This window comes from Triturus cristatus, chromosome 9 (assembly GCF_964204655.1).
Source record: "Triturus cristatus chromosome 9, aTriCri1.1, whole genome shotgun sequence".
Classification (NCBI taxonomy): Eukaryota; Metazoa; Chordata; class Amphibia; order Caudata; family Salamandridae; genus Triturus; species Triturus cristatus.
In genome coordinates, this window is record NC_140592.1 from 345,950,168 (window position 1) to 345,967,709 (window position 17,542).

General features: G+C 43.8%; 1 protein-coding gene across 1 annotated transcript in view; it reads left to right on the forward strand.

Moving 5' to 3' along the window:
- The window catches only part of EMC3 (ER membrane protein complex subunit 3), a 263,643-nt gene that overhangs the window by 111,749 nt on the left and 134,352 nt on the right, over positions 1 to 17,542 (forward strand). Inside the window, exon 3 of the mRNA XM_085625115.1 lies at positions 10,691 to 10,748. Within this exon, the coding sequence (XP_085481241.1) occupies positions 10,691 to 10,748 (58 nt within the window). The remainder of the gene's footprint in view (positions 1 to 10,690; positions 10,749 to 17,542) is intronic.

Genomic DNA, 17,542 nt, shown 5'->3' on the forward strand with positions numbered 1-17,542 from the left:
AGCCCTAAAACCTGCCTGGAGTGTAGACAGAATCCCATTCTCCTCAATCCACCCCAGGACCCTGTCCAGGAGAACCCTCCCCATTAATTTTTGCGAGGTATCAATAAGGCTGATAGGCCTATAATTAGAGGGAGTTAACGGACAGCCCTTTTTAAGAACGGGCACAATTTCTGCCCCTAGCCAGGTGTGGGGTACATCACCCCCCTGCAAAATACAGTTGAATAGAACAACCAAATAGGGGGCCCATATCTTTGGTTGTGCCCTAAACAGGTCCCCGGGCAGTTTATCTAGGCCAGGAGCCTTATTAGGGAGCATTTTTCCTATTGCTGTTTCCACCTCAACCAGGGTAAAAAGTTCAGATGGAGCACAGCGTACAAGAGCTGGTGGAGGTTCAAGGGTACCAACAAACAGGCCGTCATAATTACACGTGCCATATAGATCACCAAAGTGATTTTCCCAAATTGAGGAGGCAATATTAGGGGCAGGAGCGTGAGATTGCCCACTAACTCCAGTTGCTACGATAGACCAAAATGATTTAGCATCATTGCAACTAAGCGCAAGACCCAACTCCTCCCACACTGCAGCCCCCCCTTCCTTCTTCGCATCACTGATTGCCTTTTTATACAGTGAGCGATTTACCCTGATGGCTTCTCTGTCGCTGGTTTTTAATACCTGCAACAGAGCCTTTTTGGCCATACGACAAGTCGTGTTAAACCACCGAGCAGTTGCAGTCCGAGACTGAGTTACCCTCTTTACTGGGTACAGGATGTCTTTTAGGCCAACAGCCATTTGACCATGAATATCAGTTGGGTTGCCCAAAGGGCCAACTCTCCCCATCTCTTCAATAAATGGTATTATGATTTCATAAAGTTCCGCAAGTTTACAATTGGACATTTGAAGTTCTGGCCACTTGACCCTCCTTCTACAGTTTGTGATTATCAGTGGGTCGGTGACTTGATTCTCATCCTGGGCAGGTTTTTTAAGTCCAAAACTCCCCGGTTTGAGAGTCAAGGCTAAAGCATTATGGTCACTGTCAAACCTCTCAATGACCACAAACTCCTAAAGCCTATCCCAGTGCCTTGCTTCAATAAAAATATAGTCGATTATCGAGGTATGATTTAATCTATTGAACGTTACTTTCCCAGGTGTATCTGGCTTCACCCTTCCGTTGCATGCTCGCAGCGATGCAGCTAAGGAGAGCGACTGCAGTTGCAAGACAGGGGGAGTCCAGACCTTGACCAAAGAGGTCAGTGGGGCAGGAATGTTCCATAGTAAATCCACTTCATCTGGGTCTCCTACATTTGGGTCCCAAAGGGGCTCGAAATGGCAGTTAAAGTCCCCACCCAAAATTAACACAGTGGAGGAGTCGAGTGACTGTATAAGATTAGACAGTACAGTAATAGCCTCCGATTCAAGGCCCCGCTTGATTGGCCTTGAATAGACATTTATCAAAGCAATATTTGGGCCATTCACTAAATCCAATAAAACAAGTTGTACGTCCCGAGAGTTAGTTGGAATTTCCAATGCCTTCACTCATAGATGGGTGCCAACCCATATGGACAGCCCACCCGAGGGCCTGTCCCTACTGCTCATACTTGCCAGAATATCATACGTTGCAAAGCCCGGAGCCACACTCCCTTTAAGCATCCAGGTTTCATGCAGCATACAGATGTCAAATGAGGCAATAAACGCACCCCACTCAGGAATGGGCAATTTATTCTTGAGACCCGCCTCATTCCACGAAACAATTTTAACACATTCAGCATCAGGGGCATGCTTAGGTATTGGAAGATCCAAAGAACCAGTGGAATCGCTCAAGATGAAGGACCCGGCACCCGCCCCCTGCTCAGGTACGCAATTTGGAAGGGAGCGAGAGATAGAGGGAGAAACAGTTAATTCTGATATCAAGATCCCCTCTAGTGGTCTAGGTTGTTCAATTAAGTCAGATTTACCAATATACAGTTATCCGAGATTATTGGTTGGGTCAGATTGAGTAACAGCGAGTGATGGATTGGTCAATGGCCACATCTGTCAATCACAACCGTCTAGGCCAGAAAGGGCTTCATATCTATTCAAGACATCAAGCGGCGTGAATGGTTCCAAGTGGTCCATCCTCCCATTTCGATTCCCGTACCTCCTTGGCAATACAGTGTCCCACCTTGGGATGTTATCAAAAGTAATTGATTTGAAATTAGGTTCAAACATTGTACGCCCATTGTTACACAATGCACGTGAATTGGTCTGTGGGAGGGCAGGAGCCCCAGGGTGCCCAACTCTATTCCCTTGGATTCTGGGATAAAAGAAAGTCAGCTCAAAAGGGGCAATAGAAGTACCAGAATTCCCTACTGACCAGTTTGGAATATGCCTAACGGCCTCGGGGTCTCTGAAATGAATAACAATTAAATCCCCCTTAATGTCCTTCACCCTACTTCCCAACCAGGGGAGTCGGCGAACATGAAGGATCTCACCATTAATGTTATAAGGGAGAGGACGATTTTGGCTCAGCCAATGTACAATTTTATTTTTAAGCTGAAAGAACCCCTCCCTCTTGCCATCTGGCAGTGTTGGAACTCCCACTAGCACAACCACATAGGGAACAGCTTCTGGCGGTAATTCAACTTGGGGCTCCTTACGTTTCGCACCCCTAGCAATGCTAGAACTCCTACTCTCATCATCACCCATGTTTCCTACACCCCGTTTTTCCCCAACCCTCTGGATTTCACTAGCAGCAAGCAAAGCCGATTGCCTTGCAGATTTAAGGGGTATTAGCCTCTGTTTGTTAGAACCAGTGGTCATGCTACCTTTGGCTGGGCCTTCACACACAACAGGAAGAGAAGAAGGCATGGTTACTACAGGAGGATGGTCCGGAACCGCTTGGTCCTTATTCTGCCCCGCTTTACTACTAATGACCAGCTCTATATTCCCTAGCCTTTCCTCAACCCTCTTTAGCCTCTCAATAATTGGTAAAATAAATGACCTTATGAGATGTTCAATGCTTTCCAAAGGGTCAGTAAACTGTACTTCCTTTGGAGAACAATATAAGGGGGTGCCTACTTCCACTAGGGTTGATGCAGTATCTGAAACAACCTTTGTGGTTGGTGCAGTTACTATGGGGACTTTTGGGATAGATACAGCTGGTTTAGCAGCCTTAGTACTTTTCCCAAAGTCAGAGTGACTGATCCTGGGTCTACATGGGTCTCCGCCCTTCTTCCTCCTTTTATTTAGTGATGGGCCAAGAACTTTGGACAACAGTGGTTTTCTAATCTTCCTTTTCGTAATCTCCACATTTAGCTGGGAAGGGTTAGCTAACACTTCTACTCCTGATAGAGAATCACAAGAGCGAGAGATGGTGCTTCCGTGTAAACTATCAGGCGAGTTAGATAGGGAAAATGGAGGGGATAACTCCCGCAAAAGTGCGGGAACACTATCTATAGAGAACAAGTCATCATTTTCAATAGAGGGGCTTTGTAACCCTGTAAGCTCATTGACTGTATTTGTAGCTCCAACGAGAGAGTTAAAGTAACATATGTGTGAAGTACTTTGGCGCAGAGAAGGAAGGAGAGGGATACGGGTTGCAGCCAAAAGTTCCAACTTTGGAACCAGCTTTGAGTTCCGGGATTGGCTCAACACCCTGTTATCTTGTGCAAAATAAATCTCAGTGTGCCAGTGAGAAATGAATGTGATCTTACTTAGTGGAAGTGTTGCTCATGTAAACTACTCCAATACATTTTGGTTGCGTTTGGCAATACAAATATTTACAAAAAATCAAACTTGGAATGAGAATGGGGTAGTGTTCAATGGTAAATATCAAATAAAGCACAGACTGTGTCCGTGGTGACCTCAAAGTGTAAATAAACAAACAATTGTGTCTGTTAACTAAAGATGTTGTGTGAAAATTAAAGATAATGATATTTACTTTTGTGAATATAGCATGTAAATAGTCACTTGGAGTGAATGTTTACTTAAAAATAAAGGATTCTCTTTAAACAAGCATTTGCAATGCGATAGGACTTGCATTTACGCGAGACCTATTGCAAATTGCATCACGGACAATGGGAGGGAGGGGGGGGCACGGACTACGGGAGTGCCGGCGGGGGAGAAGGGGGCACAAAGGAGTGCTCACAGTCTACATACGTTGTAACACTCGAAGTAAAGGGGCTAGTAGCCATGGGAGGTGACAAATGACGACATAGCCATCATAAGGAGGGACTAACAAGCCTCAAAATGAATCAAAAGACAGCATTTATGGATAACAAAGACACAAGCCAATGAGCGGAGAGTGGGCGGAGCTTCCACAAAGCTTCCACTCCATACTGAATACTGCATGCCTCGCAAAGCGAGCAGCGCATGCGCGCTGCCGCTATAGGCTCGACCTAAAAATAATATGGCATGCACCTACCTTAAGCAGCACAAACCTGAAAGCATATATTTGTTTTTAATGCACGAAAAACAGATAAATATCAGGACAAGGGCGAGTATAAAATTAAATGCACATTCCACATGCAAAAACAGGCATAGAGAAATAAACGGGCAATGCTGACCAAATAATAAAACTCAGAACATAGTTAATGTGCAATAGCAAAGACAGTTTAAAGCTAATGAAAATAAATTGTAAACAGTCACTTGGAGTGAATGTTTACAGATAAATGGAGTCTCCTCTGAGAATATTGTAGGGTGTACCTACCATAAACTGCAAATATGAAAGCATATTCTCTTTTTGTTTGGACCTAAAAAGGATAAAAATCTGGACGTGGGCGAGGTGCACTGTCAAAGACTGTTTCAATGGAAAAAAGAAATGGTTGCGTTTGGCAATACAAATATTTACAAAAAATCAAACTTGGAATGAGAATGGGGTAGTGTTCAATGGTAAATATCAAATAAAGCACAGACTGTGTCCGTGGTGACCTCAAAGTGTAAATAAAAAAACAATTGTGTCTGTTAACTAAAGATGTTGTGTGAAAATTAAAGATAATGATATTTACTTTTGTGAATATAGTATGTAAATAGTCACTTGGAGTGAATGTTTACTTAAAAATAAAGGATTCTCTTTAAACAAGCATTTGCAATGCGATAGGACTTGCATTTATGCGAGACCTATTGCAAATTGCATCACGGACAATGGGAGGGAGGGGGGGGGCACCGACAACGGGAGTGCCGGCGGGGGAGAAGGGGGCACAAAGGAGTGCTCACAGTCTACATACGTTGTAACACTCGAAGTAAAGGGGCTAGTAGCCATGGGAGGTGACAAATGACGACATAGCCATCATAAGGAGGGACTAACAAGCCTCAAAATGAATCAAAAGACCGCATTTATGGATAACAAAGACACAAGCCAATGAGCGGAGAGTGGGCGGAGCTTCCACAAAGCTTCCACTCCATACTGAATACTGCATGCCTCGCAAAGCGAGCAGCGCATGCGCGCTGCCGCTATAGGCTCGACCTAAAAATAATATGGCATGCACCTACCTTAAGCAGCACAAACCTGAAAGCATATGTTTGTTTTTAATGCACGAAAAATAGATAAATATCAGGACAAGGGCGAGTATAAAATTAAATGCACATTCCACATGCAAAAACAGGCATAGAGAAATAAACGGGCAATGCTGACCAAATAATAAAACTCAGAACATAGTTAATGTGCAATAGCAAAGACAGTTTAAAGCTAATGAAAATAAATTGTAAACAGTCACTTGGAGTGAATGTTTACAGATAAATGGAGTCTCCTCTGAAAATAATGTAGGGTGTACCTACCATAAACTGCAAATATGAAAGCATATTCTCTTTTTGTTTGGACCTAAAAAGGATAAAAATCTGGACGTGGGCGAGGTGCACTGTCAAAGACTGTTTCAATGGAAAAAAGAAATGGAGGATCTGTACAAAGCACACTAAGGACCTGATTACGAGTTTGGTGGTCCTCCTGTAGGGCCGGCACCGCTGCACCCACAGGAGGATGCCAAGCTCGTGGTGCACCTGCCTGCCGTATTTCGAGTAGAATCCGGGGGGTGGGGGGGGGGGGGGGAGACGGTGGTCGGATAGTGCGGCGGCAGTCCCACTGCAGCGGCATGCTTTGGCTAAGGATTACAGCCAGCAGTCATGCCGCTGCTGTGGGACCTGCTACGTCGTGTGCACTGTGTGGCATGCACCATGTCATGCATGCCACACAGTGCACGCAGGAGCATGGACTTGTTGGGGGTGGGGCACATCTTGTGCCCCTGCTCCCACCCCCATGGGCAGATTTGCCCAAGGGCCCCGTTTGGAGCCCATTTCCCTACCTTTCCGCCAAGCATTTCATGGCATGCTCACTCCAATTAAATGCTTGGTGGAAAGGAAGGTCGTAAATCGCTCGATGGTTGCGGCATTGGCACTGTCGCAAGTTTGGCCTCCAATCTGCACCACCACCACTGGATCCTGGCGGTGGCGGTTGTCCTGTGGCAGTCTGACTGTAACACTCTAAATAGTGTGGGTGGACCCGCAGGGGTGGTGGTGGTAGAACCGCTACTGCAAGTAAGGTGGTCCCATATTAGGCCCTAAAGCTAAAGAAAGAAGCCATCATGCATGGGTGAAATAGAAGCAGAAAGTTAGACGGCTAAAAGCTGAATTACACTAAAGCTAAAGGAAGAATTTGTCACACACTCACCCCACAAAAGCGGATTTCGGAGGACTACTTCGAGCTAAATAAAGAAAACAAAAAATATATATGTGGGCAAGGTCCCCTCGCTTTCACGAGCTAAACACACAAAGGCAGACATATGAGAAGTGTTTAAAGAACTCAGGAAAGATGTGGCCAAGGTGCGCTCTAAAAGACTGGTGAAAGCTGAATAAAAACGTAGCTCCCACAAGAGAAGCAGTGTATAGACAAAGGTATTCTGGGAAATGCTCCGTGGGAGAGTTCAGCAGGTCAAGCTAGTACGCTAACCCCCATACAATCGGGCATATAAGTAGATGAGACCTAAAAAAGAACTACCACTACAGTTGCCACCAATAGAAACAAGGGACCAGTCAATTCTAATCCATACTTCCTTATGAGAACCCTGTGGCAAGGGACTAAATAATCAAGAACAGCGCTAACAGAAAGGAGACTGCAAAAGAACGCAACACTGACTTGGGAAAATAACTCAAATGAGTACACTCTTGCACTGAAAATAATTCATAGCGGAGCTGCTCACCAGGGTGGCTTTATTTGGGAAAAGCACCCTTTCCTACAAGAAAGAGAGTGAGCACCTGGATATGAGCTGGTTTCATAGGGATGCCCTGGCTGGGGAAATTGGCAGTGGTAAGGAAAAGGAGTACCCAAGCCTACAGCTTTTTGTTCAAGGGATTGTTATAATAAAGGGAACACCCAAATTCCAGTATGGCTGGAACACATACACAATTGTATAGAACCAGAGTCTTCTTTGGATATTCAACCATGGCTACAAAGCTGCTGTTGACAACTGTTATTCAGGTTCAGCCTTGGTGGTTGTTGTTGGGATGTCAGTAGGACATGAATTTGTTAAATTTGCTAATGCCTGTGGTCCTGTTTGGTGAATCTCCTTGGGGTTTTGTAGTGATTTGGTGCATTTGGCTTGGATTCATCCCTTAGAGGTTATTGCGGATTGTTTTGGGGGCATAGCTATTGGGTGTGATCCATTGTACATTCCAAGCCTTATTGCAGTTATTGCTGTATGCTACAGCACTGGCCATTGTGTGTATTTACACCAGTCAAGTCATGGGATCAAACTTTATTCAAGTGGCACAATATTTTGTTTTGGTGTTGGTCCATCCACTAGTTTATGAGAGATTTAGGTTTCAGAATGGTGTCTGGTGTGCCTTAAAAACTGGTTGCTTTGCTTGTCCTCACTGTTGTATTTGGCATCTAGTTCGCAGACCACTGTTTCATGGTTGAAACAAGTTTAGTTTGCAGGCAAAATTAAAAAAAGACAATGATTTTGTGCTATTTGGTTTGGTTGATAGAGGTGGTCACTTTTGCACTCTTCTGTTAGTTGGTTAAAGCATCCGTTCGTACAACAAATCAAATACTCCTGGCTAAAGTGTGCAGATGCAAAGTGTGTTCCCTTGTCATTAAGAAAGAAGTCCTTTTTTAGGATGGAAGCCTTCACCCACCTCCAGGTGGCATGCTTCATCTGTTGGCCCCTTCTCACACTAGCGTCAGAGGAAACGCCAGCATGGGCTGCAACCCTACTTGGAGGGGAGCTCTTAAACTGATGTAATACGGGAATGCGCCGCTATGATAGTGGTGTGCTTGAGGTATATCAGTGGTGCAGAGGGGTGGTACGTGTTGAAGGAAATTAGATTAAAATTGCCTCTTGATAGATTAAAGTTTTATTGATGCTTCGAGTGCGCAGGATTAAAAAGCTGGGTGTTCTGTTCGCCCAGAGAGGGTGGCTGACCTGTTCCTGCCTTAGACAAATGCCCTCCATAGATGTGCAGTGCCATTCCCTGTCTGCATATCTAAATATGTATTGAGGAGAGTAAAAAGATAGGAAATACAACACCAAATGTCTTTTCTGGTGGAACTCCACAGGTATGTATCCTATGTGTGAGTCAAGGTCAGTGCCCCAACTTACCTTCCAGACATGCCATGGGTTGGGGGAGATACTCCGAGAGATGAGACTGTGGAACGTGGTATCTGGTGCTTCTCATTCTTTCTCACATGCAGGCAGGGCATTAATTAGCCCAAACACTCATCTGGTTGTTAGGGAGGTTCTGGAGTCAATATGTACTTGACAGGATACCATTTCTCCTGATGCCGGTGTGAGGAAGGGCCCTAAGATGAAGCATGTCACCTCTGGGTGGGTGAGGACCTCTGTCCTAAAAGGACCTCTTCTTTCTTAGTGACAAAGTAACATGCATTGTATCTGCACCCTTTAGCCAGGAATATTCCTGCTGTTGTGTGTATGTTTAATGGACATCCTTGTGATGTAATCCTCCATTTTCGCTCTAGTGTCAATAGTTAAAGCTTCTGTTCAAAAGATTATGGTGAAACAGGCATACGTGTAGTATGGGGTGTGTAGACTTCCAGAAACATCAAGCTCGCAGAACACTCCTGTTTCATGAACTACTGGTTACTTGCCAAGTCATATTGTAAAATCTATGCATAATATGCTTAGCCCTCCTCCAGCCATCTCCATCTACCTAACTTAAAAAATTGGAATGCAGCCCAGATGCCATATATTCGAAAAAGGGAAATACACATAGTCTTGTGAATGCTCAATCATTCTGTCCCTCCTTGCCTTTTAGGTCAACCTACCAAACAGCGCAAGCTGTCTGGTTGCAAAATACCTATTATCAGCTTACCAAGATCTTACAATCAGCTTAAATTCTGGCCATTGCTTACCATTGTTTGGCTTTATTGTGACTCTCAGAGGCTTGCATCTTATTTGAATGCTTGCCTTTTCCATCTTATGTTTGTCCTTCACCTGGAGCATGTCCTCTTTAGTAGTTTTCTTCGAGTGTTCACATTCAGTGACCTACGTCTTTCCTTTTGCTTAAGCACTCTACGAGAGTGTAAGTGTTTTCCAGCTGTCTCCCTCGTGTGCTTCTCTTCCACCCTGCTCTGTGTTGCTCTCTCCATCCTTATGCTTCTCTTCCCCCGCACTGCTCTCACTCCTGTGTGCTTCTCTGACCTCACCATGCGCACTGTTTTGCTCTCTCACCTGTGTACTTCTGTGTTGTCCTCTGCCTTTTATGTTTCCTTCACATCTGCTTTTCCACTCTCTCTCCACCGTCATATATCAGTAAATAAAAAATGAAAGCAAATGGCACCCATGTTATTCCGCTAGCGCGTGCATGCTTCTGACGCATGCTTTCTGACGCATATGCACATCAATGGGATGATGTGACTGCCGTTGCCCTTTGTTTTAAATTAAATTGTTATTATTTTGTCTATGCTGTACAAATCCTGATGCTGTACAGCACTGCTGAAAGCAATTGGCAAAGCCAGTGCTTGTTTCATTCTGACTGCAACTTTCCACTCAATCCTCAACTTTTGTCTCTGGCTCTAAAAGTCAAAGTAGAGATATCTGAACTGACACTAACCTACCTACAGTGCCCATACTATTAAAGTTCTTCACATGCAACTAATCAGTGAAACAACCTTAGTTGGTGCTGTCAAATGCAAGTCGGGGATCATCTCTGCGCCCACCAACCTACTCCCTCGCTTCCTCATCATGCAGATTTCTCCTTCTGTGTTTGTTTCCTTAGTCAGTTATGTTTTCCCCATTGACTGCAAGCAGTTTCAGCACATGTACTTTATTAGAGACCATAGTACTCGGTGACGCCCACTTATTTTATACAGACAAACTTGAGTAGGTCAGATAAATTCTATGTAATTAATAAACCTGGTAGTCCAGTAGTGTACCACTCAACTGAAGTGGATTACCCCTACAGTGCCTATATACTACTGGGTTTTATGTTGATGCATGCACGTGTGATCTAGTGTTTTAACAAGGAGGTACAGTAACGTTGGGAGCAATCATTTTATATAGAGAATTTGCAACTTTTAATGGAGTCCAGTACAAATGTATTGAATTACATTGTCTGCTCAGACCTGTATGTTTTATTTCACTGGGTAACCAGATATACTCAACTATCATTTCAGGTTCTTTTAGAAAACTCTTATAGTTGGGATTCCATTAAATTATTCCATACAGCAGTTATGTAACACCATAAACTTTTTTTCTTTTTTTAGCCAAATTCTGATTCGAAGTCGTGTACTCCGAGAAAATGGAAAATATATTCCAAAGCAGGTTGGTACAGTTGTTGTTTTACTACCAGTTTTATGTGATGAAATGTGATTAAACCATGAACATTGTATACAGTGCTATAACATATGCGCTTTTAATTTCGCTAGCGGGTACAATTACCTGAGGAAGTAGAATACTTTTCTAGACTTTGTTACAGTTAGAATTTAGATGAATCCAATTTAATTTCAAGGCTGATTCTTGGAACCAGGATATACTCTATGGAGAATTTGCATATGCATGTTTACATAAACTTTGGTTATGAATTAATGAAAAATGATATGCACGAGCTCTTAACATATATTGCAGTTGTGGTGAGCTTCCTGATCAATAAAATTCCTACAAAGTTAGAAAACATTCCAAAGTGTGAGCCATCTGTCAATGAGTGACTACTATAAAATGAGACAGCTCATAGTTGTCTGTTTGAGAAAGACCTCTCGTGGACGATACTAAAAACCTAGTGGGCTTAAAGCTCATCTGTTGCTTCAAATTGGTTGTCTTTATTGTCATTTGCTTGATTTGAAGTCTTGCCATCCTCTTGTGTTTGTTCCACATAGTGTATTTACCATATGTTTGGTTGGAAGACTTGTATTTTTCAGCTGCACACTTTTTCTTTCCTTTCAGTACTCCATGAAATTATACACATTTTCTACCTCTCTCCCCTGTGCTGCTTCATGCCTCTAAAAGTAAACGAAAAAATATATTTTATGGACATCCAGAAAGAAAATGTAGATGCTACTAATGACACAGAGGCAAGCATTCTGCTTCACATTTCTTTACTTCTCACCAGCAGCAAATAATAAACATTAAATATATAAACTACAACTCCCATGAGTTTGAAGTGACCACTGTAAGTATAGAATAATTATCACAGTTTATCTATCAGCATCCTTGTCGCTCCATAACTGCCCTGACAAGCAGCTCCATCTCCTCTTTTCTTTGTTGTGAAGACCTCACCAGGAAGCCTTTCTTCTAACTTGCGTTCATCAACAGGAACGTTCTAAGGGAAACATACTCCTTGTAACTGTTTCAAACTAAAGCCTCATTCAGTTTTTTTGTTATCTTCTAAAAACTAACCAATAATCCTAAACTTTAGGCAGGGTAAATAATAATAATAATAAAAAATAATAGCCATCAGTACAATACTTGATTGTAATAAAAATACCCTTGGTGGAATAATACTCTCCTTTATGTCTTTATTAGAATTTATACTTTCTTTAACGTTTTCCTGAACATTTTAATTCTGTTGTATGACACAGAAGCTCCTATTCTGGCTCTGTTAAAGATTCTCCATCTCCTTTCTCACAGGACCCTCAATACTTTTAACATAGAATTCCTTGAGAAGATAGCATGGGATGCTTAATGCATTTCAGATGGTTTTAGTTTTTTTATGAATAAAAAATAAAATGAGTAATGAATTTCAAAGGTATCTATTGATGGTCCCATTGATGAGTGAATGCAAAGGCAATGGTGTAAAGAGATGTATATTGAATATGTCTCACTCATAAATGTGTATTGCAAATTGTGACTGTTTGGATGTATTTGTGGAGTGAAGTGCAATAATTTATTTCTACAAGAAACCCTTCTTGATCAACATTCTACATGTACCCTGGGTTCGATAGGGTTATTCGGGTACCCCCAGAAAACTGCCTGTGTCCTCCACAAAGGCTCCCAAAACCCTCTTAAAGCTCCTGGCCAAGGATAAATCACAATCCTCTGGCTCTGCTTCAATAGGCTCTGGCTCCTGGGCCATGGATGCTCTCCTGTTTGAACTAGACCTTAATTTCAGGTTCAGAATTGCCAGATTCTCAATATTGATGTGTATTCCCTAATAGGCCACAAAGCTGCAGCTCAGTTAAGCCTTGGGAAAGCGGTAGAACATAGGCACTGTCCAGCTGATGGCAACGTGAACAAGTTATAGAGGGGGCAGAGGTATCCAAATAACTTACAAAGTTATCAATAAAAGGGAAGAGAAAGCATGTTGATGAAATTGCATGGGCTGCTGTATGACAGCCTGGAAATAACAACCTATAAAGCTGAAATACACATCAAGGGTTAAAACAGTCTCATGCAACAACCCGACTACTCAACAAGCACAACGTTATTCCCTAAAAGCCAGGATACTTTCAAGGAGTTAAAGGTACTTAACTCACTAACGATGTACAAAGAAAAGACAAGATTGAGCTGTTAGTCAGTTATGGATCAGCAAGGATGCTGATTTGTGGACTGTGTGATATTTCTTTTGGTGGACTGTGCGATATTTCTCCTATGTTTATTATGTGTACAGCAGTCACTGCAGAGTCATGGGAGATGTTGTGCATAGTTGTGATGATTCTTTGCTGCTGACGGGAGGTGAAGAAAAGTGAGGCAGAATACAGAGTTCTGTGTCATGTAATAGAATTCTTTTTTTTAAATTTAGTATTCCAAATGTTCTCAGCCATCTTGGATCGGAAAATAAAAAACATGGTACCTGTGTCCTTCCCTAAGTACATGTGTGTGTGGTTACGCATGTATAAGCAAACATCTTTATGTATGCATTCACCTGTAGTATGACTTGGCTGCTTCATTGCACAATTTATTTAGTCAAAGCCTACCAGCCAATGCAGCTGTCTAGTTTGCTATAGACATCTTGGGGACCATCAGAAGAGTGACCTAGGAATGCATTTCGCCTGCTGCTCACCACTGGCTTTTTGGTTTGTAACTCACATTTTCTGGCTTTCTATTTGCTGGTTTTATTTGCTTTGGGCTGGCCAGCTTGAGTTTGTCCATCCTGTTGCCCAGTCTTATTTACTGTAATCTTCCACAAACTCACTTTCTGTAAACAGGCATTTAAATCTTGTTCTTCTCTTGTCACATTTACTGTGCATTCAAGACTGAGGTCAAATGTCAAGCTCACTCTTCCGAGGGAGCTTTTCTGTTTACTTTCCTTTCTTTGATTTCCTAGTGAGTGGCATTACGTGACAATCCTGCTGAGTATCCATGTAAGAGGAGAGGGTGTAGGATGTTTTTGCTTAGGTCTCGACTCGGCAGCGCATGCAATGTCTCTTCGAGCCATGCTGTATCTAGAATATGGGCTTGAAGTGTCTCCCGTCTTTTCTATTGGCTTCTCTTACTGTCCTTTGTAAATACCAGATTTTGATTGGTGAATTAGCTTACTAGTCCATCCTTTTCAAATTTTGTAACCTCCCATACGGACTGCCCCTGTTGCATGGGCTCTAACGCTGCATGTTATTTATTAGACTTGTGAGCACAATTTTTTGTAGCTGTCCCCGAGCACTGCTCGTGCTCAGCTCATGGCTGCTTTTCCTTTCTTCATCGTGCTCACCTCCGAACTTGAAATTCAGCCGTTCTCATGCTCTATTGCTTTCCCCCTACTGGTTCACGTTAAAAGCCCTTCCTCCACCCTCCGAGCACAAATGCAGCGTTTCCCTCCCCCACTCTTTGTGTGTGCATCGAGTGAGTTTTTGGTCTGCGCTCCGCTAATGGCTGCATTCTTCACTGGGAGTCCCACCGTTCTGTGTATATTTTAGGTACTCCTCCGTACCTCTCAAGTCCCTGTGACAGGAATCGCTGCCCTTGCTGCTATCCATCACATGTGCAAATCCACACAGCTTGTTCAACAGTTTTCGCTACTTTTTTGGAAGGGGGCAGTCTGCAACTTCTGCCACGGAGGAAGGGGTGTAGATATTTCACTATTGCTGGGTGTGTCAGAGGCGGTTTGCTCTTAACTCCAGACGCAGTGCTCTTCTTTATCTATGCGAGGAGTACATAGATGGCAGCCGTAAGGCTCTGTTTATCCCACGCCCAGCTTAGGTACACGCAGCACACACCAACAGACTGCATGGGATATGCGTGCATGCTCCCACTGCAGCCTGGCCTCCAATTTTGTCTATGTTTGGAGCTTGGGTAACTTGCTTTTCAGGCTGCTTTAACATAACGCTGGTGACTTCAGAGGATTCATACTACTTAACATGGTATGTTTCCAGCTACAAGCAGCAAATGCGTCCAACCGACTAGTGATCTTCACAACCTTTTGCATTAATCTGCTTTTCAAACACCCTGACAACCAGCTCGTCCATAGATCAAAACGGTACAGTGTCTTCCTAGACTACAGCAGGCCATGAGCGCAAGTTAGTATTACTGTGTTTCCTACCCCTCACTGCATATTTTGGTTTTAAGTTGGCCAAATGGCCGTATTCCACACCTGTACTATGAATGTTTCATGCGTCCAAAATTCTGACTATGCTCTGAAACCACGCTACCTCAGTCTCCAGAAGTTGTAGCGTTGCCATTTCAAACTACTACTTTAAATTGTAAAACTCCACTCCTCGTGACTCCAACTCTATGCTACCCCTTTACCTACAAATTATGGTCCATTGGTGAAATGTATTAAAAATTTGAGGCTGCTGTGTTCCACTTAACACTCCATCTATGGACCAGCATTGGTATTGCAGCTTCCCTTACTTCAACCAGAAGGGACACATAGTGGCATAGGGTCTCTCTTGCAGCTTTCAGAAGGGACATCGAACTGTGCATTGGTGCCATTGCAGCCTCTTTGAAGGGACATCTTTGTACACTGAGCAGGTTTCGTCTGCTCCAATATGTTAAGCAATACTCCGTCTGCAGTGCACCTTCCGATCGGTTGGTGTATGCAGAGGTAATGGATAATGTGCTGCATGGCTTAACATGTAGAAGGTCCCAAAGGCAAACACCTAGATAAAAGACATTATGATTTATTTTGCCAATTGCTCTAATTTTACCAAATGCAAGACCTATTGCATTGCAAATGCTTATTTTTTCTAGCACACAAAAAATTGAACTGTGCAGAGGTTTCAGAATATATCCGAATAAGTACAAATAAAACACATTTTTTTAGTATTTCTGAAGTGTAGTGGAAAGGATATTTGAATAATACAATCAATACACTAGGTGATGACATTTGTACACATTATCGTTTGTGTGCAGTAAAACCGTATTTTGGTGCAAATGGAATAGTCATTTCAGTTGAAAATATGCTGCCCGTAATTGCAGGGCCTTTCCACACCATGCATAATCCACACTACACCACTCCACTCTATTCCGTTCCACTCTATGCCCCACCACTCCACTCCATTCCGCGACACTCGTGTCACTCTACGTCACTTGACTCCACGCCACTCCGATCTATGCCACTCACTCCATGACACAACACGCCACTCCACATCACTTATCCTACTTCCCTCTATCCCACTCCACGGTTCCCCAATCTACTCCACCCCACTGTGCTACAATCTACTCCACCCAGTCTACCTTACCCCACTCCACTCTACCCCATTCAAATGTACCCACCCCACTCCAGTCTACTCCACTCCACTACGATCCACTCTACCTCACTCCAATCTACCACACCCCAGGATACCCACTGCACCCCTCTACAGTCTACCCTAACCCCACTTCAGTCTATCCCATTCTACTCCACTCTCAATCTACCCCAATCCACTCCACTGTTATCCAGTCTCCAATACAATCAACCTCACTCCACTCCACCTTATCCCAATATACCCTACTCCACTCTATCCCATTACACTCACTTTTACCCAGTCAATCCACCCCACTCTGCTCCAATCCACTCCAGTCTACTCCACTCCAGTCTACCCCACTCCAGTGTACCCTAGTCCAACCCACTCCACTCCAATCTACCCGACTTCACTCAATCAATCTCAATCAGTCAGACTTGTATAGTGCGACTAATCACCCGTGAGGGTATCCAGGCACTGAGTTTGTTGCTGCAGAGGCTCAGTCGAACAGCCATGTCTTGTGTCCTTTTCTGAATTCCATCAGAGAGGATGAGGTCTGGAGGTGCAGAGGGAGGTCTTTCCAGGACTTGGTTGCAAGGTAGGAGAAGAAACTACCTCCGCTGTGGCTTTGACTTATGCGAGGGGTGAGAACGAGGAGAAGGGAGGCAGAGCGCAGGGGTCTGGAGGGTTGGTGTAAGTTCAGGCGGTGGTTGATGTATGCTGGTCCTTGGTTGTGCAGGGTCTTGTAAGTGTAGATAAGCATATTGAAGTGACAGCTCTTCTGAATGGGGAGCCAGTGTAGTTTTCTGAAGTGGGGGTTGATGTGGGTCCATTTGGGGAGGCTGAGTTTGAGTCTGGCTGCAGAATTCTGTATAATCTGTATTCTCTTCGGAGGTGCGATGTGATTCTTGCATAGGTTTGCGTTGATGTAGTCTAGCATGTTGGTGACTAGGGCTTGGGTGACTGTTCGCCTTGTGTTGACCGGAATCCATTTGAAGATCTTGCAGAGCAGGCGTAGGAGACATCGTTGATCTGGTTTTTCATGATGAGCTTGCTGTCCAGGAAGGTGCCGAGGTTGCAGGCATGGTCTGTTGCCGTGGATGAGGGTCCTAGTTGTTCCATGGGGAGATGCTGTTCCCGAAGATCAGTACTTCCGTTTTGTCTGTGTTGAGTTTCAGGCAGTTGTCTTTCACCCAGTTGGCAATGCTCGTCCTGCACCTGTGGAAGTTTTCCCTTGTGGTGGCGGGCTCTTCTGATAGCGAGGGGATGAGCTGGGTGTCGGCGTAGGAAATTTTGTTTAGTTCATGGGGTCTGACGATGATGGCAGGGTGCTGCTGAGGGATGACCCTTTAGGGACGCCGCAGATGATCTTGTGTTTGGAGGTGAAAGAAGAAAAGTGGATTCTCTGAGTTCTTCCGGTGAGGATGGAGCCGATTCATCTGAGGAAGTCTCCTTGAATTCCGATGTGGTGGAGCCCCTAGATAGGGGTGTGGTGAGATATCGTGTTGAATGGTGCTGAGAGTC